This window comes from Delphinus delphis, chromosome 19 (assembly GCF_949987515.2).
Source record: "Delphinus delphis chromosome 19, mDelDel1.2, whole genome shotgun sequence".
Classification (NCBI taxonomy): domain Eukaryota; kingdom Metazoa; phylum Chordata; class Mammalia; order Artiodactyla; family Delphinidae; genus Delphinus; species Delphinus delphis.
In genome coordinates, this window is record NC_082701.1 from 14,500,041 (window position 1) to 14,526,768 (window position 26,728).

Here is a 26,728-nt window from a genome sequence, read left to right on the forward strand (position 1 = left end):
TATGAAAGACATGGATTCAAAATACCCCCCCATTCTTTTGACTTAGTTTAAGATTTTTAAATGTAATTTTTAAATGTTTCATCTAACTAAATTTAGCAATCATTTATGTCTTCTGGATTGTGAGTCATACCTAGAAAAGCCTTTCCCTCTTAAAGATTATTATAAAATTCCTCCTGTTTTCTTTTAGCACTTCTGTGGCTTCATTTTTAGGTATTTTAATATTTGAGCTAGCTGAATTAATTTTATTGCAAAGAATGAAGTGGAGTTCTAACTTATTAAATATGTTCTCAAGTTTTTAAAGTGTATTGAATATTGCATCTTTTCCCCATTGACTTAAAATGCCGTATTTTTCATATGCTAAACTCCTGTATGTATTTAGATCTATATCTGGACTTTCTGTCCTGTTACATTTACATATTTCTACTTCTCCAGCCATATACCCATACCACACTTTCAAAATCATGGTAACTTTATAATGTTTTCAGACCTCATAGACCTCTCTCTCTCACTCTGTGCCTCCCCCTGACACACACACACACACACACACACACACACACATATTTACTCATATGCTTCTTGAATCCTACACCCTTCCTCTGTATTCAGTTTCCTTCTTCATCGAGTACACTGTGTAGTTCTTTCAGTGTGAATGTGATTGGGAAACCTCCTTCTCAGTCTTTGTCTTAAAATGTCTTTATTTCCCCCTCAGTCTTGATTGATATTTTGGCTAGTGTGGTAGCTATTTTGATTGGTTCTCTTAAGCCACATCATAACCCTTCTTCTATTTGGTGGGGTCTGAAACCTGAAAAATTACAGTTCCTTTGCTGCCAGGGCATGGCTGTGAATATCTTCTACCAATTAGATGCATGTACATGGGACCTGGAAAGTAGAAGGGAGGTGATGGTTTCCACTGAAAAGCAACTGTCTCCAGTGGCATAACTCCACACTCCATTGGGCTCCAGTTTCTGGGTGAGGCAGTTGTGGCAGAGGCAACAGCGGTAACAGCAGCAGTAGTTTTCTGATCTCCAGATTGTAAGAAAAACCTACAGATAAATTGTTAAAATCAAAAAGAGAATTTAGCAAGGTTGCTGGATATAAAGTCAACCAAAAAAAGTGATTGTGTTTCTATATATCCACAACATGAAATAAAAATACAATTTACCGGCCTTTCTCACCTTCTGAGATGGCCCACACTGTCTGTGGAGTGTGTCTCCCAAGGCCACTCTCGCCTTCTGAGATGGCCCGCACTCTGTCTGTGGAGTGTGTTTCTCTATAAATAAGTCTACTTTTTACCTATCACTTTGTCTCTCACTAAATTCTTTCTGTGATGAGACATCAAGAACCTGAGCTTCATTAAGTCCTGAAACCAGGTGCTGACCCTTTATTCCCAACTTATAGCTAGACCAACTCCCGCTCATCGTCAGCACCACTGGGATGTCTTCTGTGCCATTTCTTTGCGAGAACTTTTTGGGCACTAACACCTGGTTGAGAGAATACCTTGGAATGGATAGCATCTAAAATCATACGGAAACCCCCACCAGGTGGGAGAAGTTAACTCTATGCTGCCCACAAGCACGTAGACCCCAGACTGGTTTGAACCAGAAGGCTGATGATGCTAACTAACTCCCACTTACCTCCCCATCAACCAATTAGAAGCATGTCCACCACCTGATCATGCCCTCCTCTTTGAACCATTACTGTAAAACTCTTCACTTCCCCCTCCAGGTTGGGACACACAGGTTTGAGGGCATGAGCCTGCTGTGGCCCCCTTTGCCTGGCAAAGCAATAAAGCTATTCTTTTCTACTTCACCCAAAAAAACAAAAACAAACAACAACAACAAAAACCAATTTACCATAGCATCAGAATATCAAGTACTTAGGACTAAATCTAACAAAAGATGTGCAAGCTGTTTATGCAGAAAATGATAAAATGCTATTGAGAGAATTGAAGAAGACATAAACAAATGGTGAGATATTTGTAGTTTGGAGAACTCAATACTGTAAAAATGTTAATTCTCCCCAAATTGATCTACAAATTCAATGCAATATCAATCAATCCCTATTATGTGCATTTTTTCTTTAAGAAAATAATAAGCTGAGTCTAAAATTTATACAGAATGCAAAAGGTCAAGAATAGCTAAGACATTCTTAAAAAGAACAAGGTGGGAAAATTGTTCTTGCAGTTATCAAGATGCATTTGAAAGCTGAGTATGACATTGATATGGAGAGATAAGCAGAGCAATGAAACAGAATCTAGAGTGCAGAAAGAAACCCACATGTATATGGGCATTTGATTTGTGACAAAGGTGACAGTGCAGTTTAGTGGGGAAAGGACAGTCTTTTCAGTTGACAGTGCTGGAACAACGGGGTATGTCCATGCGGGGGAGTGGAAACAAGTATGATGGCAATTTCACATCACAGAAACAATTCCAGGCGGATATAAACTGAAATATGAAAGTAAACTAAAAGAGCCTTTAGTAGATAGTAGTATACGGTAATGGTTGTATGACCTCAAGTTGAAAAAATATTCATCTGGGCACACATCCACAAAAAAACACTAACCATAAAGGACATGGCTGGACTTCCCTGGCGGCACAGTGGTTAAGAATCCACCTGTCGGGCTTCCCTGGTGGCGCAGTGGTTGAGAGTTCGCCTGCCGATGCAGGGGACACGGGTTCGTGCCCCGGTTCGGGAAGATCCCACATGCCGTGGAGCGGCTGGGCCCGTGGGCCATGGCCGCTGAGCCTGTGCGTCTGGAGCCTGTGCTCCGCAACAGGAGAGGCCACAACAGTGAGAGGCCCGCGTACCGCAAAAAAAAAAAAAAAAAAAGAATCCACCTGCCAATGCAGGGGACACAGGTTCGAGCCCTGGTCCGGGAAGATCCCACATGCTGCGGAGCAACTAAGGCCATGCCCCACAACTACTGAGCCTGCGCTCTAGAGCCTGCAAGCCACAACTACTGAAGCCCAGGGGCCTAGAGCCCGTGCTCTGCAACAAGAGAAGCCACTGCAATGAGAAGCCCACGCACCACAACGAAGAGTAGCCCCCGCTCACCACAACTAGAGAAAGCCCGTGCCCAGCAACAAAGACCCAATGCAGCCAAAAATAAATATATAAATAAATTTAAAAAAAGAACCAAACGGAAACTTCTAGACATGAAAAAAGTGTAACTATTGAAACGAAAACTCAGTAGATCCTCTTCCTCTTCCTTTTCTTCTTCCCCTCCTAAACAATTCATGCAAAAGCCATGGGGGTGGGGCTCAGCATCTGCTCAGTGGGTAGATACAGGCGGAAGCCACAGAAATTCAGAGTTGGGTAAGGAGGGAGTTGTGAGGATAAGTACACGTGACACTTAACTGCCCATGGCAGTTATTATTTTTGTCGTTATTATAGTTGTTACAAAGGAAATGTTGAGAGATGGCAGAGCAACCACCAGTCACATCCTCTGGGCCCCACCTCTGATTCCAGCTGCATCTGAGGCCTCACCCACTTTGTGCTGACAGCTTTCTTGCTTTAACTATACAATACATATGACTCCTTTTCTGCCCTGGGGCTTTCCAGTGCCCTGGGTGAGACGCCAATGGAAGTGCACTTGGAATGCCCACATGCACAGCCTAGAAGTGGGAGATGCATCACCTCCTGGGGCAGCCCTTAGTGGGGGATGGAAGCTGATGGGTAAATGCTTCTCACTATCAGTCCTCAAGTGGACAATTCTGAGAGACATTTTTTCACTCTGCAGATGGTTCCAGTGGGGTCAAGCGCCAGTTGCCCACAGCAATGCCCAGCTCAACCTTATACCTTGTTCTGGCTTTTCCTCCAGTCCCTCACGCCTGTTCCCTAGTGTCCCTTCTGTTCCACACAAGGCCTTTTCTCAGGCTCTGCTTTCCAGGCTAGCTCAGGATAAGACTATCAGAAGGCCCTAGAAAGCAGCCCTGGGAAACGGAATTCCTCCCAGGATGAATGGCAATAAGGACTCTGTTGCCGGTGGTAAGGGGAGTGGAGATAATCCTTACATGCCATAGCTTCACAATTTCTAAGACTTTCCCCTGCAGTGGGGAAGGGAGCAGAGGTAGATAATGAAGCACTAGGTTATGCAATAGTTCTAGCACTTGAAAGGCATGAGGCAATAGTAATTATATGGATTGTGGAGTTGGTTGGCTTCTACTAACTGCTTTAGAAGCTTTGCAAGAGAAAATGACAGGCTGTCAATTCAGGGCATGCTGTGAAACCCAGGGGCATTCTGGACTTCAAGACCTCAAAAGGTCTTCATAGGGGACTTCCCTGGTGGTCCAGTGGGTAAGACTCCACACTCCCAATGCAGGGGGCCTGGGTTCGATCCCTGGTTGGGGAACTAGATCCTGTATGCATGCCACAATGAAGAAGCAACTAAGACCCAGTGCAGCCTGCATACATACATACATAAAAAAATAAGGTCTTAATAGGATCAAATCCAGTTACTGGTATGCTCATTAATTTGCTAGCCCCTCCCCACCCCTTTCCTTCTCTATTTCACTCTCCCTGGGCCCTCATATAAACAACCTGCACCAAGTCCTTGCCTCAGGCTCTGCTTCATGATTGAGACATGAAGAAGCAACGGTGGGCAAGTCACTAAGTTTATAACCTCAAAGACTTAATGATTTCTAAGGGGAACAGCCGATTAGTATGACTCAAGCTAAGCATGATCAATCATACTATGAATAGCTAGTCATTGTTTTAGTTCTTACTTTGTGCCAAGCCCTGTTCCAAACCTTTTACATCCATTACCTGAGTTAATTCTCACAGCAGCTCCATGATGTAGGTATTATTTCTCTCTCTCCCCCTCCTCTCCCCCACCCTCTCAAATGAGGAAACTGAAGCCCAGGGAGTTTATGTAACTTACCCAGAGTCACACAGTTAGCACAGGACTGAACCTGGATTCAGCTCACTCTGACTCCACAGCCCCCACACTCTTAGCCTCTGTGATATACCGATTTCTTCCAAATAACAATATCAACAGAGAAAGGGGGGAAATTATGTTCATGAATGCTGCTTTAGGCAACAAAATCCTCAAATTCATCTGGACCTGTGTGCACAATATCCTTTCCCACCCTGAAGATGCATTCCCACAGCCAGTGCTGCTGCTGTTCTTTGCTGGGATTTAAGTCCCAGTTCAACCACGTACCAAGCTAGGGATGACCCTGAGAAATTATCCCATTTAAGCCTAAATTTCCTTACCTGTAAAAGCAAGTTAATAATACTGGCCTTGTAGGTGTTCCACAGATTTAGTGTCTAATAGCTATGATTTTGCTAGTCAAAGGTCCGTTGTTGGGAACAGAGAAAAAGAGCAGAGCAGAACAATTTTGGTCAAGTTATTTTGTTTGTCTGGAACCCAAGAAATGCCTCTTGGCTTTACTGGACTTAACTTATAACTCCTAGGATAAGAGATTCAAACCAGAAATAATTTTGTCCCCTGAAGTGGGCTGAATGTTGGCTCCCCAAAAAGACAAGTCCTAACTCCTGGAACCTGTGAATATCACCTTATTTGGAAAAAGTGTCTTTGCAGATGTAATTAATAAGTTAAGGATCTCAAGATGAGGTCAACCTGGATTGACCTAAATCTGCTGACCAGTGTCTTTATAAGAGAAAGGCAGAGGGAGAGAAGGCCACGTGAAGATGAGGCAGAGATTGGAGAGGTGCTGCCACAAGCCACGAAACACCAGGAGCCACCAGAAACTGGAAGCAGCAAGTGAGACTTCTGCCCCAGAGCCTTTGGAGGGAGCGCAGCCCTGCTGGCACCTTGACTTTGGATTTCTGACCTCTGGAACCGTAAGAAAATACATTTCTGTTGTTTTAAGCCACCAGTTTGTGGTAATTTGTTACAGCAGTCCTGGGAAACTAATCTACTTCTCTCTTCTCCCCCAAGTCAACTCTGCGCTGTTCTCTTGACAGAGAGCTGATGGGAAATGCAGCATATAAAGGCATGCCTTTGACATGACCTAAATCTTGATGACTGAGAAAGTCCATGGAAATCAATATAAATAATTTTGCAGGCTTCCAGAAGCTGAGAGCAAATTTTAATGGCAATGGATAATAAATGTGTACTTGTTGAGTAATCTTGCCTTCCTCCAATGGTGACTGCAGGTGCCATTTTCTTCAGACACCTTTTCAAGGTCACCAGTTTTTGTTTTAGAATTTAGACATGGCTTTTGCTCTGTGTGTCTGCTTCTGAACCTTTAATGGGCATAGGGATGGGTAGATGATCGTTGTAGCGCTTCCAGGATGCACTTATGAAGAGCATAGTGGTTGAACAATTATTCTTTATTAAATGGTGTGGTCATGGGGGAAATGGTCCATGCCTAAAAATAGCAAAAGCATTTAAAAACTGTCACTAGTCAGGATCCTATCTGACAAACCTGTTGTCTGATGACAGGATTGGATGTACCTGAAAGGGCCAAAGGATAGTGTTTAAACATGAAAAACAGTGATTCACTTTAGGTAACCAGGTGAAACCTTTTTAAGTGTCAATCAGGTTTGCTTTTTCGTTATGGAAATCAGCTTTATAAAAAGCATCTTACCCTGAGATGTAGTTTCTATCTTTAAATCTCAGAAGATGAGTTCAGAATAGACATATCCAGTTTTACAATCATTACAGGTTTCTATAATATAAAAGAGAAAATAATTCAGTAAACTTAGGATATATATCCATAGAAGCTCTTAAAAAATTCTATTTTAATAGCTGGGTGGCCTGACAGAACCAAGTATTAACTGTATTTTTTTTTCCTGGACTATATTAAATGATGTATTCTTGAAAAGTTTTTAGAAGTGCACCTGCATCCTTCTCTCTGGATTTTTTATATGATATTCTCCCCTCCACATCCTTCTCTCCTCCCCATCTACCCATCTCCTGATGAAATTTGTTAGGAGCCATGGTACTGATTGCTATTGGTTTCCTGGGGTATGCATGTTGCCCCCATTCATCCCATCCTTGGGTTCCTAAAGCCTAGGAGTATGGTGACCTCACAGAGACTACTCTCCCATTTCGATAGCATCCCTTATCCCAAACTGTGGCTCACCCTGATCTCTCGGTGCCACCTCCTGGAACATGGGGGTGGCATAATGTATCTCCTGAGAGTATTCAGTCCCTGGGTAAAAGACAAGAAACAGAGTTATTGGGCCTATAATCCAAATCTCTGATCACTTGAGGGCAGTGGCTTGCCAGCTACCCTCACAATGTCATGTCACCTCTGGACTTTGCAGAGAGTACTTACCATCTCAGGCTTTGGAAACACATTGCCTTGGTTCTAAGCCTGGCACAGATTTCTCATCTGTACAGTGGGAATGATATAAATTGGGAGTTAGTGGCGTTTGTACCAGACAGGGCAGGTAAATTGCTTAGCACTGTGCCTGGCACATGACCGGCCCTCAGTCAGCGTTGGCTGGGATTGTTCTCATTGTTGGCCAAGGTCCTGGGTCTGTTTACTATAAAGCAGCAAATGATGCCAGCCTTAAGAGGTGATCATCAAAGAGATTGGAACACAGTGTGGATCATTCTGAACTGATAGGAAAAAATCTCCAAGATACGTTGTTAAGTGAAAAAATCAAGGTGTAGAATGACATATCTATGACATGCTACCATTGCTACCATTTATTTAGATGCTAACATACACATAAAATATCTGTGGAAGGATTTTAAAATTGGTTAATGCCTCTGGAAAGTGGGATAGGGTGTCGGGATGGGAGGGAGACACTATACTCTGCTTCTGCAATTTTTTACACGTGTCTGTACGACCTTAAAAATTTTTTAAAGACAAAAACCCCAAACCAACCAGAATCACCAACAAAGTTCTCTTACCTGCTTGATTTTTACAGATATTTGTATATATTCCATCTTCCACGGGTGTATTTCCATAGACTCTGGGTGCATTATCTTTCATAGCTTTTCCTATATAAATTGGTGCAGAATCATTAAATTAAACTACTTTAGCCACAGGAGGGGAATTCCCCAGAGTTCTGAAATAATGACCTGCTCCAATGGCCTAAACTGTTGTCTATTAAAGGAAAACCATAGACTCAGCAAGGAGTCCATAGCATCTGCTTCTCTAAGGCAGGAACCCTTCTGATTTATTTTCTTGGGTCTGCAAATAACATCCTTTGCCTATCAGATTATGCTTGAGATGGCCAGAGACACCTTTTCTTTCCTTCGCTGAAAAGAATAGGCTGTAAAAAGCTTTGTAATATCTGTGATAGTAAATTACCCAGCTGACTTCCATTTAGTCCTGGCCAGTACTCAAGAATATTAATTCCACTTTTGTAAGACCCTGCGCATTTTGTAGGAAGAGGAGACATGTTTTTTAAAAGTATGAGATGCAATAAATTTAAGAGGATTGAAATCATATCAAGCATCCTTTCTGATCACAACAGTATGAGACTAGAAATCACCTACAATAAAAACACTGCAAAAAACACAAACACATGGAGGATAAACAATATGCTCCTAACCAACCAATGAGTCACTGAAGACATTAAAGAGGAAATTAAAAACATACCTGGAGACAAATGAAAATGGAAGCACAACCATCCAAAATCTAAGGGACCCAGCAAAAGCAGTTCTAAGAGAGAAGTTTATTGCAATACAATCCTAGCTCAGGAAACAAGAAAAATCATAAATAAACAACCTAACTTTACACCTAAAGGAAATAGAAAAAGAAGAAAAGTTAGTAGAAGGAAAGAAATAATAAAGATCAGAGTAGGAATAAGTGAAATAGAGACTAAAAGAAAACAATAGAAAAGATTGATGAAACTAAGAACTGGTTCTATGAAAAGCCAAACAAAATTGATACACCTTTAGCTAGGTTCATCAAGAAAATAGAGAGCTCAAATAAATAAAATCAGAAATGAAAGAAGTTAAAACTGACACCACAGAAATACAAAGGGCTGTAAGAGATTACTACAAACAATTATACACCAATAAAATAGAAAACCTAGAAGAAATGGATAAATTCCTAAAATGTACAATCTCCTAAGACTCAATCAGGAAGAAATAGAAAATATGAAGAGACCAATTACCATTCAATATGAAATTGAATCAGTAATCAAAAAACTCCCAACAAACAAAAGTCCCAGATCAGATGGCTTCGCAGGTGAATTCTACAAAATGTTGAAGAGGAAGGAACACTTTCAAACTCATTCTATGAGGCCAGTATCACCCTGATATCAAAACCAGACAAAGACACCAGAGAAAAAGAAAATTACAGGCCAGGGCTTCCCTGGTGGCGCAGTGGTTGAGAGTCTGCCTACCGATGCAGGGGACGCGGGTTCGTGCCCCGGTCCGGGAAGATCCCACATGCTGTGGAGTGGCTAGGCCCGTGAGCCATGGCCGCTGAGCCTGCGCGTCTGGAGGCTGTGCTCCACAACGGGAGAGGCCACAACAGTGAGAGGCCCACGTACCACACACACACAAAAAAATTACAGGCCAATATAACTGATGAACATAGATGCAAAAAGCTTCAACAAAATATTAGCAAACCAAATTCAACAATATATTGAAAGGATCATACACCATGATCAAGTGAGATTTATCCCAGAGATAGAAGGATGTTTCCATATCTGCAAATCAATGTGATACACCACATTAACAAATTGCATAACAATTATATGATCATCTCAATAGATGCAGAAAAAGATTTGGACAAAATTCAACATCAATTTACGGTAAAAACTGTCAACGTGGGTATAGAGGGAACATACCTCAACATAATAAAGACCATATATAACAAGCCCATGGCTAACATTATACTCAGTAATGAAAAGCTGAAAGCATTTCCTCTAAGATCAGGAACAAGACAAGGATGCTCACTCCTGCCACTTTTATTGAAAATAGTATTGGTAGTCCTAGCCATAGCAATCAGACAAGAAGAAGAAAAAAAGGAATCCAAATTGGAAAGAAAAAGTAAAACTGTCACTGTTTGCAGATGACATACTATATATAGAAAATCCTAAAGATGCCACCAAAGAATTAGAACTATTAGAACAAATAAATGAATTCAGTAAAGTTGCAGGATACAAAATTAATATACAGAAATCAGTTGCATTTCTATACACCAAAAATGAACTATCTGAAAGAGAAATTAAGAAAACAATCCTATTTGTAATTGCACCAAAAAGAATAAAATACCTAGGAATAAATCTAACCAAGGAGGTAAAAGACCTGTACTTGGAAAACTATAAGACACTGATGAAAGAAATTGAACACAACACAAACAAATGGAAAGATATACCATGCTCACAGATTGGAAGAATTAATATTGTAAATGACTGTACTCCCCAAGGCAATCTACAGGTTCAGTGCAATCCTTGTCAAATTAGCAATGGGATTTTTCACAGAATTAGGACAAATAATTCTAACATTTGCATGGAAACACAAAAGACCTCAAATAGCCAAAACAACCCTGAGAAAGAACAAAGCTGGAGGTATCATGCTCTCTAATTTCAAACTGTACTACAGAGGTACAATAATCAAAGCAGTATGGGACTGGCACAGAAAACAGACACATAGATCAATGAAACAGACTAGAGTGCCCAGAAATGAACCCATGCTCATATGGTCAATTAATTTACAACAAAGGAGGTAAGAATATACAATTGGGAACAACAACACAGTAAATGGCATCGGGAAAACTGGACAGCCACATGCAAAAGAATCAACTGGCCTACTTTCTCACACCATCTACAAAAATAAACTCAAAATGGATTAAAGACCTAAATGTAAGATCCGAAACCATAAAACACCCAGAAGAAAACATAGGTAGTATGCTCTTTGACATTGCTCTTAGCAATATTTTTTTGGCTCTGTCTCCTCAGGCAAGGGAAGCAAAAGCAAAAATAAACAAATGGGACTACATCAAACTTGCACAGTGAAGGAGATTATCAACAAAACAGAAAAGCAGCCTACTGAATGGGAGAAGATATTTGCAAATGATATGTCTGATAAGGGGTTAATATCCAAAATGTACAAAGAATTCATGCAACTCAACATCAAAAAACCAAACCCAATTTAAAAAGTCAGGGAGTTCCCTGGTGGTCCAGTGGGTAAGACTGTGCTCCCAATGCAGGGGGCCTGGGTTCGATCCCTGACGGGGAACTAGATCCTGCATGCATGGCGCAACTAAGAGTTCGCATGCCACAACTAAGAGCCCGCATGCTGCAACTAAAAGATCCCACATGCCGCAACTAAGACCTGGTGTGGCCAAAAACAAACAAGTAAATAAATATTTTTTTTAATTACCCCATTAAAAAAAGTAAAAAGTAAAAACAGGCAGAGGAACTGTATAGACATTTTCCAAAGAGGACATACAGATGGCCAACAGGCACATGAAAAGATGCTCAACATCACTAAATCATCAGGGAAATGCAAATGAAAACCACGATGAGATATCACCTCACACCGGTCAGAATAGCTACCATCAAAAAGATAACTAACAAGTGTTGGCAAGGATGCGGAGTAAAGGAAACCCTCATGCACTGTTGGTGGGAATGTAAATTGCTGCAGCCAATATGGAAAACAGTATGGAGGTTTCTCAAAAAATTAAAAATATGATCCAGCAATTCCACTTCTGGATATTTTTCTGAAGAAAACAAAACACTAATTTTAAAAGATACATGCACCGCTGTGTTCACTACAGCCTTATTTACAACAAACAGCCAAGCTATGGAAGCAATCTAAGTGTCTGTTGATAGATGAATGGATAAAGAAGATGTGGTATGTGGTACACACACAATGGAATATTACTCAGCCATAATGAAGAATGAAATCTTGCCACTTGTGACAACATAAATGCACCTAGAGGGTATTATGCTAAGTGAAATGAGTCAGACAGAGAAAGACAAATACTGTATGATTTCACTTATATGTGGAATCTGGAAAACAAAACAAATGAACAAACATAACAAAAAACAGACACATAGATACAGAGAACAAACAGGTGGTTGCCACAGAGGTGGGGGGTGAATGAAATAAGTGAGAGAGATTAAGAAGTATAAACTTCAAGTTACAAAATAAATGTCAGGGACTTCCCTGGTGGTGCAGTGGTTAAGACTCTGTGCTCCCAATTCAGGGGGCCCGGGTTTGATCCCTGGTCAGGGAACTAGATCCCACATGCATGCCGCAACTACAAGTTTGCATGCCACAACTAACGAGCCCACGTGCCACAACTAACGAGCCCAGGTACCAGAACTAAGGAGTCCGCCTGCTGCAACTAAGACCCAGTGCAACCAAAATAAATAACTAAATAAATATATACAAAATAAATGAGTCACAGGGATGAAGTGTACAGCATGGGAAATATAGTCAATAATATTGTAATAGCTTTGTAACGAGACTTATCATGGTGGTCATTTTGTAATGTATAGAAATTCGAAGCACTCTGTTGTGCACCTGAAGCTAACATAGTGTTGTAGGTTAATTATACTTCAATTTTAAAATGCTTTACATTACAAAAAAAAATTTTTTTTAATGTATGAGATGTATACATTTTGACATCTGTTTTCAAGTTTCCTGTCAACTGGGTCCTGGATTTCCATGAATTAGGACTTTAGAGATGGAAGAAGGCCAAGAGCCTAACATGTATCACTTAGTTCTCTCCCCAGGTCTGACAGTATCTCCCACGGCCCCATTTTACAGGTCAGAACGCTGAGGCTCAGGCAGGTGAAGGAGCCCACTCAATGCCCCGAAGCTCACTGGCAGGTGTCGGTCCTGAGACACAAACTGTCTTTTGTGTAAATCTCAATATTTCTCCGTAGTAGCGTGCCAAATGAAAAGGCCACTTTGAAATCTTAACTAGAGGTCATAAGGCGTGAATTATGAAACGTAGTAAATGAGGTTTAATGCAGCACTTAAGGTGGGGCAGAGAGAATGAGGCTCTTTTTGTCTTCATGTACTGAGCTTCCTCCGAGTGGCAGACCCAGTGAGGACACTGAAAACTACAAAGCAAAGCTCTGGCAGTCTGAACCCACTACGTCATTTGCAGGCTTTGTGCAAAATGAAAATGCAGGGCCTCTTGTTTAAAAATTATTGAGATTTGTACACCCAAGTTCAAAACAGCACTACTCACAATAGCCAAAAGGTGGAAGAAATCCAAGAGTTCATTGATGGGTGAACGGGTAAACAAAGTGTGTGTGTGTGTGTGTGTGTGTGTGTGTATGTACACATATGTGCATGTGTGTGTGTATATATATGTGTGTGTATATATATATATGTGTGTGTGTGTGTGTGTATATATATAATGGAATATTATTCAGCTTTTAAAATGAAGGAAAAAAATTTTGGGGGCCCCACCACATGGCTTGTGGGATCTTAGTTCCCTGACCACAGACCAAACCCGTGCTCCCTGAAGTGGAAGCGTGGAGTTTTAACCCCTGAACCTCCAGGGAAGTCCTGAAATGAAGGAAATTCTGACACGTATACAACAGCGATGAACCTTGAGGACATTGTGTTAAATGAAATAAGCCAGTTACAAAAGGACAAATACTGTATGATTCCACCTATATGCGATTTCTAAAGTAGTCAAATTCATAGACAGAAAGTAGAATGGTGTTTGCCAGGGGCTGGGAGGAGAGAGAAATAACCCATACTGTTGAATGGGTACAGAGCTTCAGTTTTTGCAAGATGAAAAAGTGGATGGCTGGTGTTGGTTGCACAGGAATGTGAATGTACTTAATGCCACTGAATATATACTTAACAGTGGCCAACAGGGTAAATTTTATTGTTATGCATATTTTACCACAATTAAAAAATAATATTAAAAATTTTTTTTATTGTATTACGAATTTCAAGACAGTGACAGCGGAGCATTAAACTGTCTCCTTAGCACGGGGCCCTGTGTGACTGCACAGGTCACACACCCACAAGCAGTCTAAATAGGGAAGTCTTTACCAGAGAAAAGAGAACTGTGCTATGTGTGAACCGTTCAGGAAGTCGTTCATTACCTTCTCCTTTTGCATCTTTTCCTTCTCTTCTCATTTTCTTTACATCCCATTTCTGATTCCCCTTTCCCTTCCTCCTTGCCCTCACCCTGCTGTCTGTATCCAAAACCCAGGGAAAACAATGGCAAAGCTCCTAAGGAACTTACTTGCTTTGTACTTTGGTAGCATCCAAAATGCCAGAATTAGGATTATTACTATTAGCACCAGAAGCAGAAACCCCAGAAGCAGTAGCTGCAGGCAGAAAGGACAGCTCTCTCCTCCTGGAAGAAGACAGCATTCACTGGTCACTGCACAGCCTTCTTTTCCAATGATATTGAATTGTGAAATGTTCTGGAAAGGGTGATCACGACTGTCTCCCAGGTTAACCAATGTACCCTGAACCCTGAATCCCTGCCCTGCAACTTGAGAGTTAACTTGTTAGTGAGGTTCTTAAGGTTCATACCAAGTCCATCTTCCACAAGGGGTCATACACAAGGAAGAAAAAGCAGCACAGCATTTAACAGACAGATGTTGGCTACGTTGTTAGGGTTATAAGCCTGAGAACAGCCTGGCCATTTATTGGGCAAAGGCTTTAGTCATGTCGGCATGATTTATGTCACCCAAATACCTGCCACTTATTGAGTGTTAATTATATGCAGTCATTGTGTTAAGCACTTTACATGCATTACCTTATTTTTCTCATTGGTATTACTCCCATTTTACAATCAAGTAGAGTAAGACTCAGAGAGGTTAAGTGACTTTCCTAAAGTCACACAGCTAGTGAATTGAAGGCTGTGATTTGTAGGCGAAAGCCTGACTCTGGAGCCTGACTCCAACAGGTTGCCTCACTTGTTAGAACTTACTGAACACCCAGGTGTGGGCTCTGATCTTCTGAGGATGAGGCCACATGAGGTGTTCAATGCCCAATTGTGCCTGCTACCTTTGCTAACCTAATTTTTGTTCTATCCTCCTACCTCGACCAATGTCCCTTCATAAGGCCAGATTTAAATCTAAAATTCTCAGACTCCTCAGAGTTCTGCACTGGAACATGACAGTATGGGGAGAGCCAGCCCCAGCCCTAGCCTGGCCCCCTTTGCACCCAGGCTCTGACATGCACCCTAAGGAGCCTGACATGCTTGTGGACGCCCCCAGCCTGCATGGCCAAATGCCATCCCCCCACTCCCCAAAAACAACTCCCTTGGTGTGGGCCCTGGAATGTTCACATCCTTACCATGGTCCACCCTTGGGAGGATGAGCTGGGAAGGAGACTTGTGCAGGCCCTGGAAGGTGGGTTCTGATCTGATTGGATAGGGAATTCAGGTCTAGGAACCTAGAGTAAGGTATAGAAAAGTGGGGGTATAGGGTCCAGGCAGACAAATCCCCATGGCTTATAGGAAGCTTATGGGAAGACACATGGCTAAGAAGCACCAGAGCAGTGCCTTCCAAAACACAAGGTTGGGACAGGAGCCATTCTTGCCTCAAGGAAAGGGTGGCACTGGAAGTCTAGACTCACCAAGCATTAAACAGCCAAGCAGGTGAGTACAGGTGTTGGAAGTGAATTTTAAAAATGATTTTAAAAAAGCAAAAGAAAATCAAGAGACCCAGCAGCTTCAAGAAAAATGCAAATTCTAATGTGACTGCTTAGAACCTGAGCAGTGAAAAGTCAAGACAGAAAGCAGGGTCAAGTCAGGAAGTCTTACTATTTTTTTTTTTTTTTTTTTTTAGGAAGTCTTACTATTGATACAAGGTCCCTTCCTGCACCACTTTCCAGGCTTTTCTTTGGTTCCTTTATGGCAGAAAGCAAACCCATCAGAACGTGTGGACCCTACAGAAGGAAAAGCATTTGGAAGCAGGTGGGCAAAGTGGGAAATGGGCAGGCAGAGGAGTAGCTGGTTTCTGGAAGTAAATCCAGATCCTGTTGAAAGAGTTTAGGTCGCCTTTACCTGTTGAGGGTATGGTGATGAGTTGACTGTATTTTGCATGGTCAGGCAATCTGTTTTTAGCTTCACACCTATACTCTTTCCCTTCTCCAGTGTTATTCTTGGTTAAGTTAAATTCAGCAGGCTCCCTTACATTCTTGGAGATAACTGGTGATATGGCCATGTTTTTTTCAAAGAAAGTATAATTGATGGGCAGAGAGCCGTTGAATGAGATGCAGCGTAGCATTACGTATCTGTCTGTTTTTGTTTGAACAACACTGATGTTCAGCACTGGTGCAGTCACTGGATCTAGAAAAATAAAGTGCATGTTAAACAGATAAGCAGATTGGGTTCACTCAGTCCACAAACATGGATGGGAGCCCTACTCTATTCCCAGCTGTTAACCCAAAGATGGTTGACACCCCTCTTGAGAAGTCAAGTTGCTCACAAGGAGCTCCATCAGGAAGGATCAGTGGGTATGTGGTTAACCCCATGCCTTGTGGCATGAACCAGGTTCCGAGAAAGCCAGAGGGTGGAGGACGTCTCTGCTTTGAGGAATCAGAGCGCAAACTTGCCTTTCATCAGAATTCACAATTTGTTTGTGGCTGATAGTATAATTTTGTCAAAGATCCAGCTCCAAGTATGTAGTTGAGAGGTGCTTTTATTCCCAATCATTGTAAGATTGCAGTGGGTTTTTTTTAAATCAAAGAAATCTAAAAATAGCATCTTTTCTAACTGTATTGTCATTTATAGAATCCGGCTGTACAATTGTCTTTCACTTCCTCCCGAAAGAAGGAAGTAATCCTGATAAATAGAGTCAAGGGAAATTCTTGACCAGAAATGAGTGGGTCTGGTAAGCTCTGTAAGATCATACCCTATATAATAAATTATATAGCTGGATAGTGGGAGAATCCAGCTATACAATTTATTATATAATTCATTAATAAAACAGTATTATAGGGAAAGGAAAGATAATTGTTGAGTATCCATCATGTGTCGGGGTCACTACCCACATTATCTTGTTTCACTTCACAACAGTACTACAAGGTGGACAGCATCATGCCCATTGCACAGTTGAGCCAACTGTGATTCAGAGGCCACAGAGCTAGTAAATGGCAGAGCCAGGGCCAACTCCCAAGCATATGCGTTCGTTTTTAATAACACTGTGCCAATTTAACAATCTGGCGCAGAAACAATGAAATATGTTTCATTGTTTAAGTCAAATCAAAGAAAATAATTTAGAGTCTTGTTGCTCCATCCCTCCCCTGAGCAGGAATCCCTGTGGCAGCATCCTTGACAGAATGGCACCCAGTGACGGTGGCCTCAAAGAGCAACTTTGTTTGGGAATAGCATCAATAGGATGTTTTTCCTATGGAACTGAAATCTACCTCCTGTAATTTTCAGGAAGGAGGAATTGAAACATTCATGAAGAAGCAGAGAGCATGGATTTCTCTCTGAGATAAGATGATTCAAACTAGAAGTACACTTCCCTGAGAGTTTGTAAAAGGACTGGTAAAGTGTATCACAGCATCACAGTGATCAAGGGAAGGGAGTGGTGACTCTTCAATAAATTAGTTATATGTTTTAAATTAAAGGAGTATTTTAATGGGACTTCCCTGGTGGCGCATTGGTTAAGAATCTGCCTGCCAATGCAGGGGACAAGGGTTCAAGCCCTGGTCCAGGAAGATCCCACATTACGTGGAGCAACTAAGCCCGTGCGCCACAACTACTGAGCCTGCGCTCTAGAGCCTGCAAGCCACAACTACTGAAGCCCGCACGCCACAATTACTGAAGCCTGTGCACTCTAGGGCCAGCGTGCTGCAACTACTGAAGCCCACATGCCTAGAGCCCGTGCTCTGCAACAAGAGAAGCCACAGCAATGAGAAGCCTGCACGCTGCAGCAAAGGGCCAGTGCAGCCGAAAATCAATCAATCAGTCAATCAATCAAGGGGTCCTTTAAGGCTCATTCAGTTGCCACCTTCCCCAGAAAACTTTTCCTTAGTCCTCCAGGCGGAACTTCTCCCTCTTCCTCTGCTTCCTGTAGCACTTGGTCCCATCCTCTTAATACTTTTCTACTTCTTATTACATGATCCACTTGGATGTCTCCTGGTCACCTCAAACATAACCTGTTTGAAACTGAACTCTAGTTAATCTGCTAGTTAGTGAGTCAATTGGTAGGTAGATAAACATATGTTAAAATCCTGTTCTTTTTTAAAATGTTTTTTATTCATTCAATCATTCATTTATTTTCATTGTGCTAAGAACAGTTAACATGAGATCTACCTTCTTAACAAATGTTTAAGTGCACGGTACAGCACTGTTAACTATAGTCACAGTGTTGTACAGCAGGATCTCTAGAACGTACTCGTCTTGCATAACCAAAACTTCATACCCATTGAACAACAACTTCCATTTTTGCCCATCTCAGTAAATGACACCACTCATCAGCTGATCACACTTGACATCTGGAAGTCATTCTTGATTCCTTCCTCACGTATACTACCTGTGATTCCAAATCTAATCAATCAGCAAGTCCTGTTGTTTCCTTCTCCAAAATATATTTTGAATCCATCCACTTCTCTCCATCTCCATCATTGTTTGTCTCCTGGATGACGGCAGAAGCCTCCCAACCGATCCCCAACCTCTACCCTTGCCCTGCCCCGCCCAGGATGAATTAACATTGAAGGTGATAAATTGGGCCTGATAAATAGGCCTGACTTGGCTCCCCCTCCCTTTCCAGTCTCACCTGGGGTCACACTCCCCTCATCAGACCTCCAGCCATACCAGTGTCCTATTAGGTCCTTCCCAACAGCCAAGTTCTTTCTTAAGTTGGAGCCACCGGCACAGGTTATTGTCCCTTGACTAGAGCCTTTTTTCCCTGTCTCTTCACATAGCTAACCCCTTCTCATCCTTCAGGGCTCTTCTTAAATGCCATCCCTATAGAAAGGCCTTCCCTAACTACCCTATCTAAGGAGGTCACTCCCCCATCCCCGACCTTTCTCCATCACCGTGCCAGTTTCTTTTTCTTTATAACAATCCACACAGTTTGTGATTATGAATTTATTTGGGTACTTGGGTTTTATGCTTCCCCAAATAGACTGTAAGCTCCACCAAGGCAGGAACTAATATATATCCAGGGCTCGGCACATCGGGGATATCATTAAATATTTGATGAGTGAATCAGTGATTCATGAATTCGTGTTCACGGCTCACATCCCTTACTGGGTTGGGGATAAGATCATGGCCTAGGCATCATCGAAACCCTGGCAGCATCCAACACAATTACTTGCATGGGGTCGGCATTCAGTAGGTATTTATTAATCTGACGTAAATGAAGATGATGCAGGTTTTTATAATCTATTTAAAAAGTTCTACAGGATGGTATAATTACTGTAACGCATTGCAAGAAACTTGTGCATTTGCTCTGAAGGCAGGATGTGGGAAGATTGTATACATATCTGTGGGATGGAAGCTCAGGAAATGAAGACTTGGGGCTTTTTAAATCAATTGATTTAAGGCTTCAGCCTTGCACATGAAGCTAGTGGTACACAGGTTCCCTGATGCCTATTCTGTTGCTCTTTCTGCAAAACCAGGCTGCCCAGTCCAGCAGGAGTCTGACCACCAGAGAATATTATCAGCCAGGGTACTGCCCTCACATCAGCCACTACATCCCAGACCATGTTTGCATGGTCTTCTTCTTTTTACATTTCATTTACAATTATGGCTTCCATTGAGTTTGTGTTCAAATTTGTCCTAAGATGGTTGGCTCTAATCCAGAGCCCACGGTATCCCTTCAAGTCTTACGCAGAAATTTGCATCTGTCACATGTCTCAGGGAAAGTATCCACTGCTATCATTAGATTGTTAAAATGGTTATAACCTAAAAAGCTGAGCACCGTTGATCTAGAGCAGAGGCATCCAGCGGAACTTCCTGTGGTGATGGAAATGTTCTGTGTCTGTGTTGTCCAATACAGCAGCCACCCCACCTCTGTGGCTCTTGAGCACTTGAAATGTGACTAATGAGACTGAGGAAATGAATTTTTTAATTTCAAGTAATTTGAATTAACTTGAATTTAAACAAATAAAACATGTGGCTAGTGGCTACCATACTGGAGAGCACAGACCCAGAGAATCACTCAAAGATTCAATCAGTAAGTCAGGGCTCCTCTGTTTGGAAGACTCCAGGTACATATATTACCTGGAAACACTCTCTCCTTCTCCCAGGAGTCCACTATCAAGGTCACCTTCATGGATGAGGCCATTAATGCTAGGTTGTGAAAGGCTTGGGGTGGGAAGTTGGGAGTTCCCTGGTGGCCTAGTGGTTGGGATCCCGGGCTGTCACTGCCGTGGCCCAGGTTCAGTCCCTGGTCGGGGAACTGAGATCCTGCAGTATATCCTGCGTGTCGTGGCCAAAAGAATGTAGTTGGGCAGGAAGAGTGCAGGCTGATGGCCATTGCAAAGGGAAGAAGGTGGGAAAAGCCTGGGACGCTGGAGACCCTTGCCACAGGGTCCAACGTTGATTCTAAGACTTCTTATTTGAATCTTAAAAGAAAAAGTCTTTTTTTACCTACACAATGAGAATCCTAGAGTAAAGCATCTAGAAAAGATCTCAACTTTTCAAATTGTTGATGTAAGACTTTTTGCCTTGGGCCATCAGCATATTATTATCTGAAACAGCCAAAAGTATTTGGAGAGAAAGTGAAATGGAATTATTAAGAAAAAAGATCTCAGTGACATACTTGCCAGGCTCTTGAGGGAGTGTTAACAAGCAGAACAGAGAGCCCATCCTAGAACAGGAAAGAATCCCTCCAAATCACAGGGCCGCCGAGTAACAAGCACTCTACTTACCGACAAATGTGAAGTTGAACTCACGACTGTATTTTGAACAGTCAGAAACTTGGGCTTTGCATTTGTAGGGGCCCAAGTCACGGGCTTCTGAGATTGTTAGGTTAAAAGTCATGGGTCCATTCTGGGTGCTCAGGCATTTCTCACCCCGAAACAAGAAATAGGTGATCCGCAGTGATTTGTTCTGGTTGAAACAAGATAGAGATACATTCTGACCCCTCATGACTGCATCCGTTTGTGAGTTCAAATTTGGAGAAGGGAATTCTGGAAAGCAAAATAACGCAAGAGAAAGTCCTTGTTACCATCCATCAGTAATAACTCAGTGGTTGTCTACCCACATTTCGTGGGTCAAGGTGGTGGAGACCCTGTGTTCCTGGTGAACTTCCCAAGGGTAGGGGACATTTCTTCCCTGCACAGCCAGGCTGGACAGTGTGTGAGGAAACCTCAGTGCCTACAGAGGCCTCTCCCAGTGAGAGATGGGTAGCCTTACCAAGCTGTTTTGTGCTGGTTAGGAACTGACTGGTCACCAGTACCAGACAAGGCCACTCTGTGACCATATTAGAGCAAGACAAAGACAAGATGACTCCATAATCATGTCTGAACACAGATGAAGACGCGAACATGGTCCAAAACACAAAAATGGCCAAAATGATTGACTGCTGCTTCTTTATCAGTCAGAGCTTTTGCCTTGCACTGCTCTTATCTTTTAGATAAGAATTATTAAGATTCCCAACCATATCATTATTTCCACTTCCTAAAAGAATCCAATTCAGAGTAAAGCCTGCTGCCTTGAATCTTCCTCCAAGTTACCTAATGCAAATCTTACTGTAAGATGCCCTCTTGCTTACTCCATGGTATGCATTGTCTCTTAAAACTCAACTTGGTTCAACTACACATGTGTCCCTGGTGATCTTTGGCTGGAGGACGTTAATAGTTTGTACCTCTAAAAGATAAGGACTCTGGTAAAAATAACAATACCATTATCACACCTAAAAATTAACAATATTTTTAAAATATCATCAGATATCTAGTTAGTGTTCTAATTCCCCCAATTGTCTGATTTTTCTTTTAGAATCCATAATGGTCTATTGTAGTTAGTTGCTATGTTTCTTATGACTTTCTTCATCTGTAGACCTTTCTGTCTCTTTTCTTTCCCCCTGCACTTTGTTTTTGTTTTTTTTAAATAAATTTATTTATTTTATTTTTGGCTGCATTGGGTCTTTGTTGCTGCGTGCGGGCTTTCTCTAGTTGCCGCGAGCAGGGCTACTCTTCGTTGTGGTACACGGGCTTCTCATTGTGGTGGCTTCTCGTTGTGGAGCATGGGCTCTAGGCACACGGGCTTTAGTAGTTGTGCGTGGGCTCAGTAGTGGCTTGCGGGCTCTAGAGCACAGGCTCAGTAGTTGTGGTGCACGGGCCTAGCTGCTCCGTGGCATGTGGGATCTTCCCGGACCAGGGCTCGAACCCGTGTCCCCTGCATTGGCAGGCAGATTCTTAACCACTGCACCACCAGGGAAGCCCTTTATTTGTTGAAGATAGCAAGTTGTTTGCTCTGAAGTGTTTTCCATGGTCTGGATTTCATTAATTACATCCCCATGCTGTCCTTTCCATATTCTTCTGTCTCCTGTCAGAGGCTTGATGAAATTCAGATTAGCTTTTATTTAGCAAGAATGCAGCATAGGGGGTAGGGTGTACTTCTATTAGGAGACACAGAATGTCTGGCTATCTTTTTGTTAGCAGACTTTGATGATAATTACCCAGAAAGCATTATTTCATTAGAGGTTGCAAAATGGTGATATACCAATTCTATTTTTCCTTCTTCATTTGTCATCCGTAATTATCTGAAGAGAAACACCCTTGTCAACTCTTTGGTTACACTGAGGTACAGTTTGCATAGCAAAGGGAGGATAGGGGACCCTGGTGGTCCAGTGGTTAAGACTCTGTGCTTCCAATGCAGGGGGTGCAGGTTCAATCCCTGGTCAGGGAACTAAGATCCCACATCCCGCGGCCAAAAAGAAGAAAAAAGAAAAGGGAGGATAAATACTTGGTTCTCTTCTGTTACTGGCCAATTTTGAAAATAATGAGTTGGTTTCCTAGCATCTTGTAACAGTGAGATATTTCCCTTTATTGTTATTATTTTTTGTTTAAGAATCATTATGAACTCATAGATTTAAATGTATTTGATGTGTCTCAACCCACAACCCATTACGATTATTTTATTCTTATTGTCTCTTTTTTTTTTTTGGCTATAGGGAGCATCTGCAAACTGCCTTCTGCCTTCACAGCTGTGAACTGCTCCATGCCTCATTGTACCAATTTCTCAGCCCTGAGAATAGGTCAGTTTTGTTAAGCAGCTGTGTCTCATTTTAGGAGGCGGTGTTGGGGGTGGGGTCCCGCCAAAGTGAGGCCTTTGTAAGGGCAAAGCCATCAGCGTTTAATGGGGGGTACTTCTGTAGAAACAAAGGAAAAGCCAACTGTACAGCCTGGTCTGAGTCCAGAGGGTGGTCAGCTGGGGGGAATTCCAGGAGGGTGGTCTCCGTGCCTCCCTGTATGGGGGAGGGGCAAGGGCAGGTGGTGGCAGTTCTGCTGCTTTTCCTGGACTGCAGTTGGAATGTGGCCGTGGTGTTGGGTGAACTCTGAGCAGCCCCCACCCCGGCATTACCGAGGTTGTCCACATGTAATCTGTGTGATTTCTCTTAAGTTTATACTAAGTTGTCAAGCTTCAGCTTGTAGGGAAGTTTTCATTTTTCGTGATTACAAGTCAGAAGGGTAGGAGAGAAATTGGAAATGTTAACTGCTGACAACGAGACGTGGCCGTTCGACACCCCACAGGGTGTGCTGTACTTTTACTGAAGCAGAGCTCTCTCCCTACAATCACCCCCATTTTTTTTTTTGTTTGTTTTTTTTTGCCGTACGTGGGCCTCTTACTGTTGTGGCCTCTCCCGTTGCGGAGCACAGGCTCCAGACTCGCAGGCTCAGCGGCCATGGCTCACGGGCCCAGTCGCTCCGTGGCATGTGGGATCTTCCCGGACCGGGGCACAAACCCGTGTCCCCTGCATCGGCAGGCGGACTCTCAACCACTGCGCCACCAGGGAAACCCCCCACCCCCATTCTTAATAGAGATAATTGAAGATTAATTAGTTTGCAAAATCAGTCTGGTCTCATTAAACTTGGCCTGATTATTGATATCAGTGCAGCAAGAGTAGATTGAACATGTAGGTCTTTTAAGTCTGCTTTGCTGGAACTTTTATAAGGAATTCCAGATTAGACTTTTAATAGCCTCTTGAGGCTAAGAAGCCAAGTCAGCAACTTGTCACAAGACTGTACCTTCAGTACCCATGAATTTGGGTGAATTCCTCTCTTCTCGATGTCCCCAAGACATCCTGAGACCCCTGGACCTGCTAAGAAGTGACCTTTACTCACTTGTGAGTAAAAAAAAAAAAAAAAAAAAAAAAAAGAGGAATATAGGGAAATGTTTTTTATATCACCTGCTTGGTCTTCCAAGTAAGACACACAAAATAGCCATAAAGAAAAGACTGAGAAAAAATAACAATCCTAAAACTTTAAACTCCTCTGTGGCAAAATTAAGAGGTGTAAAAGGCTAGAAGAAAATACTTAAAACATAAACGAAAGCATAGTATTCTTTTTATATACATAAACCAACAGCAAATTAATAAGAAAAAGATAATCAAATAAATGGGCAAATAATCTGAATATGTAATTCCCAAAAGAAGAAATAGTGCTGGGGCTGAGGGATGGCTTGGGTGGAGGAGCGGTTTAGACCCCTCAAAAATGCCAAAACCTCCCTCCTTCTCTTTGATCTGGACAATTAGTATTTTCTCAGCCTTATGTAAGCTCAGCTTCAAGATGAGACCTTGCCTCTCTTTCCAACCAGATAGCCATCCCTAAATGTCCTTTATATGGGTGTACTAGAGCTTTCACAGTCAACAGACATGAAAAAGAAGGTCAACTTTATGAGTGATGAGGCAACCACGAATTAAAACAACATGGAGGGCTTCCCTGGTAGCGCAGTGGTTAAGAATCTGCCTGCCAGTGCAAAGGACACAGGTTCGGGCCCTGGCCCAGGAATATCCCACATGCTGTGGAGCAACTAAGCCCGTGCACCACAACTACTGAGCCTGCGCTCTAGAGCCTGCAAGCCGCAACTACTGAGCCTATGTGCCACAACTACTGAAGCCCACACCCCTAGAGCCCGTGCTCCACAAGAGAAGCCATGACAATGAGAAGCCCACACACCTCAAGGAAGAGTAGCCCCCGCTCACCGCAACTAGAGAAAGCTCGCGCACAGCAACGAAGACCCAACACAGCCAAAAATAAATTAATTAATTTTTAAAAAAACAACATGGAGATATTATTTTGTACTCGTCAGAGTGACACATTAAAAAACTGACTGTATCCACTGTTTGAGAGGGTGGGAAACTCACACTTACCCATGTGCGTGGTCAGTGTTGGTGACCATGCACCAGTTCAGCGTGTGGGGAGGGCAACTGAGCAGTATCTGTAACAATTCAAATGGACATGCCCTTGGACCCAGCCATTTCACTTCTAGGATTTTATCCTACATGAGCTCTCACACACTCATGTGTCCACAGAGCATGTTGTGTACAGTGTTTACTGCAGTATTGTTTCTATTACAAAGAAAAAAAATGGAACAACCAGTAAGGGGGTGATGGTTCAATGAATTAGGCCGTGGGACTTCCTTGATGGCGCAGTGGCTAAGACTCCGCACTCCCAGTGCAGGGCGTCTGGGTTCGATCCCTGCTCAAGGAACTAGATCACATGCATGCCGCAACTAACAGTTCGTGTGCCACAACTGAGGAGCCTGCAAGCTGCAACTAAGACCTGGCACAACTTTAAAAGATATTAAAAATTGTTTTTAAAAAATGAATTATGGCTGAGTCCTATTATGAATTGCCATGCAGCTGTTGAAAAGAAAGGAACTAAATCTAAATGTTCCTCTTAGAAAGATGTCTGGGATATATTGTTAATTTTAAAAAGGACAGGTCACGGAAGAGTTTGTTTACTATGATATTGAAACAAAAAGGACTGTTAATAGTGGTTGCTTCTGGAAGTGGAGAGGGGAGAGGGATTGAGAGGATATAACAGAACTTTCACATTTTATAGTGTAGTAACAACAACGACCTGAGCTAGCATTTGTTGATGGTTCCTCATACACTCGGCTCTGTGCTGAGGCACATGGCTTGTCTCAGTCCCCACAACAACCCTCCCAGGGAAGTACTTTTATTTTCCCCACTTCACAGAGGATAGAAATTAAGCTTTAAGTGGTTTCCTCGTGCGCGCGGGCTGCCAGCTGGAAAACGGTAGAACCAGGGTTAGGACCACAACAGCCTAGCTCTATGGTGATAAACTGCCTCCCAGGATATATTTTTAGTGTTGCTTGACTTATTTTACAACAATTATGTGTTGATTTTTCTAATTAAAAAACAACAACAGAGAAAGAAGGAACCATTACCTTGTAAAAAAAAAAATCTCAATATTTTGTCTCTGAGTCTCGGGAAAGATTCTCCAACTCCCTTGCTAAAATCACTTCATTTTAAACAGTAGGTCATAGAAACGATTCTCCCTTTGGTTGTTCATCAGAAAGCACCGAAAAACCTGTTCATGAACGCGCATGATTTAAAGCTGACAGTCTCACCATTTCGGTGAAAACAGCTTTAGTACAAGAGAGAAATAAATGAACTTACCATTTGTTTTTCTCATTCTTTCACAATCCAGTGCAGCCTTCTGAACTGAAAGAGAGAAAAGCAACATGAGAAAACTCTTTTTCCACATGTTGTTTTGGTTTGGAGATTCAAGCTTCAAAATGGTAAGTGAGCCTTATTCTTGACAGCAGGAAAAATGCCCCCAAAGAACAGTCTGTTCAAATGGCCCCCACGTTCTCCTAAATGAAATCGGGGAGGAGGGCAAAGGAGGCTTGGTGGGCTCCGGGGTTGGTGAGTCACATAGAGAACTTCCTCTTTTTTTTTTTTTTTTTTTTTGGTACACGAG

General features: G+C 42.3%; 1 protein-coding gene across 2 annotated transcripts; it reads right to left on the bottom strand.

Moving 5' to 3' along the window:
• Positions 1-581: 581 nt before the first annotated feature.
• On the bottom strand, positions 582-26,530 carry MILR1 (mast cell immunoglobulin like receptor 1). 2 transcript variants are annotated; one of them, XM_059998211.1, is made up of 8 exons: positions 26,425-26,530; positions 20,705-20,965; positions 15,882-16,166; positions 14,106-14,219; positions 7,832-7,921; positions 7,053-7,121; positions 6,555-6,635; positions 582-1,043 (listed from the first exon to the last, which is right to left on the bottom strand). In XM_059998211.1, exons 1-7 carry the CDS (start codon positions 26,510-26,512, stop codon positions 6,583-6,585), a joined length of 960 nt encoding a protein of 319 aa, XP_059854194.1. In that variant the 5' UTR covers positions 26,513-26,530; the 3' UTR covers positions 582-1,043; positions 6,555-6,582. The 2 variants fall into 2 exon arrangements, with proteins under 2 accessions (XP_059854194.1, XP_059854195.1); XM_059998212.1 differs by lacking the exon at positions 14,106-14,219.
• Between the last annotated feature and the right edge of the window lie 198 nt (positions 26,531-26,728).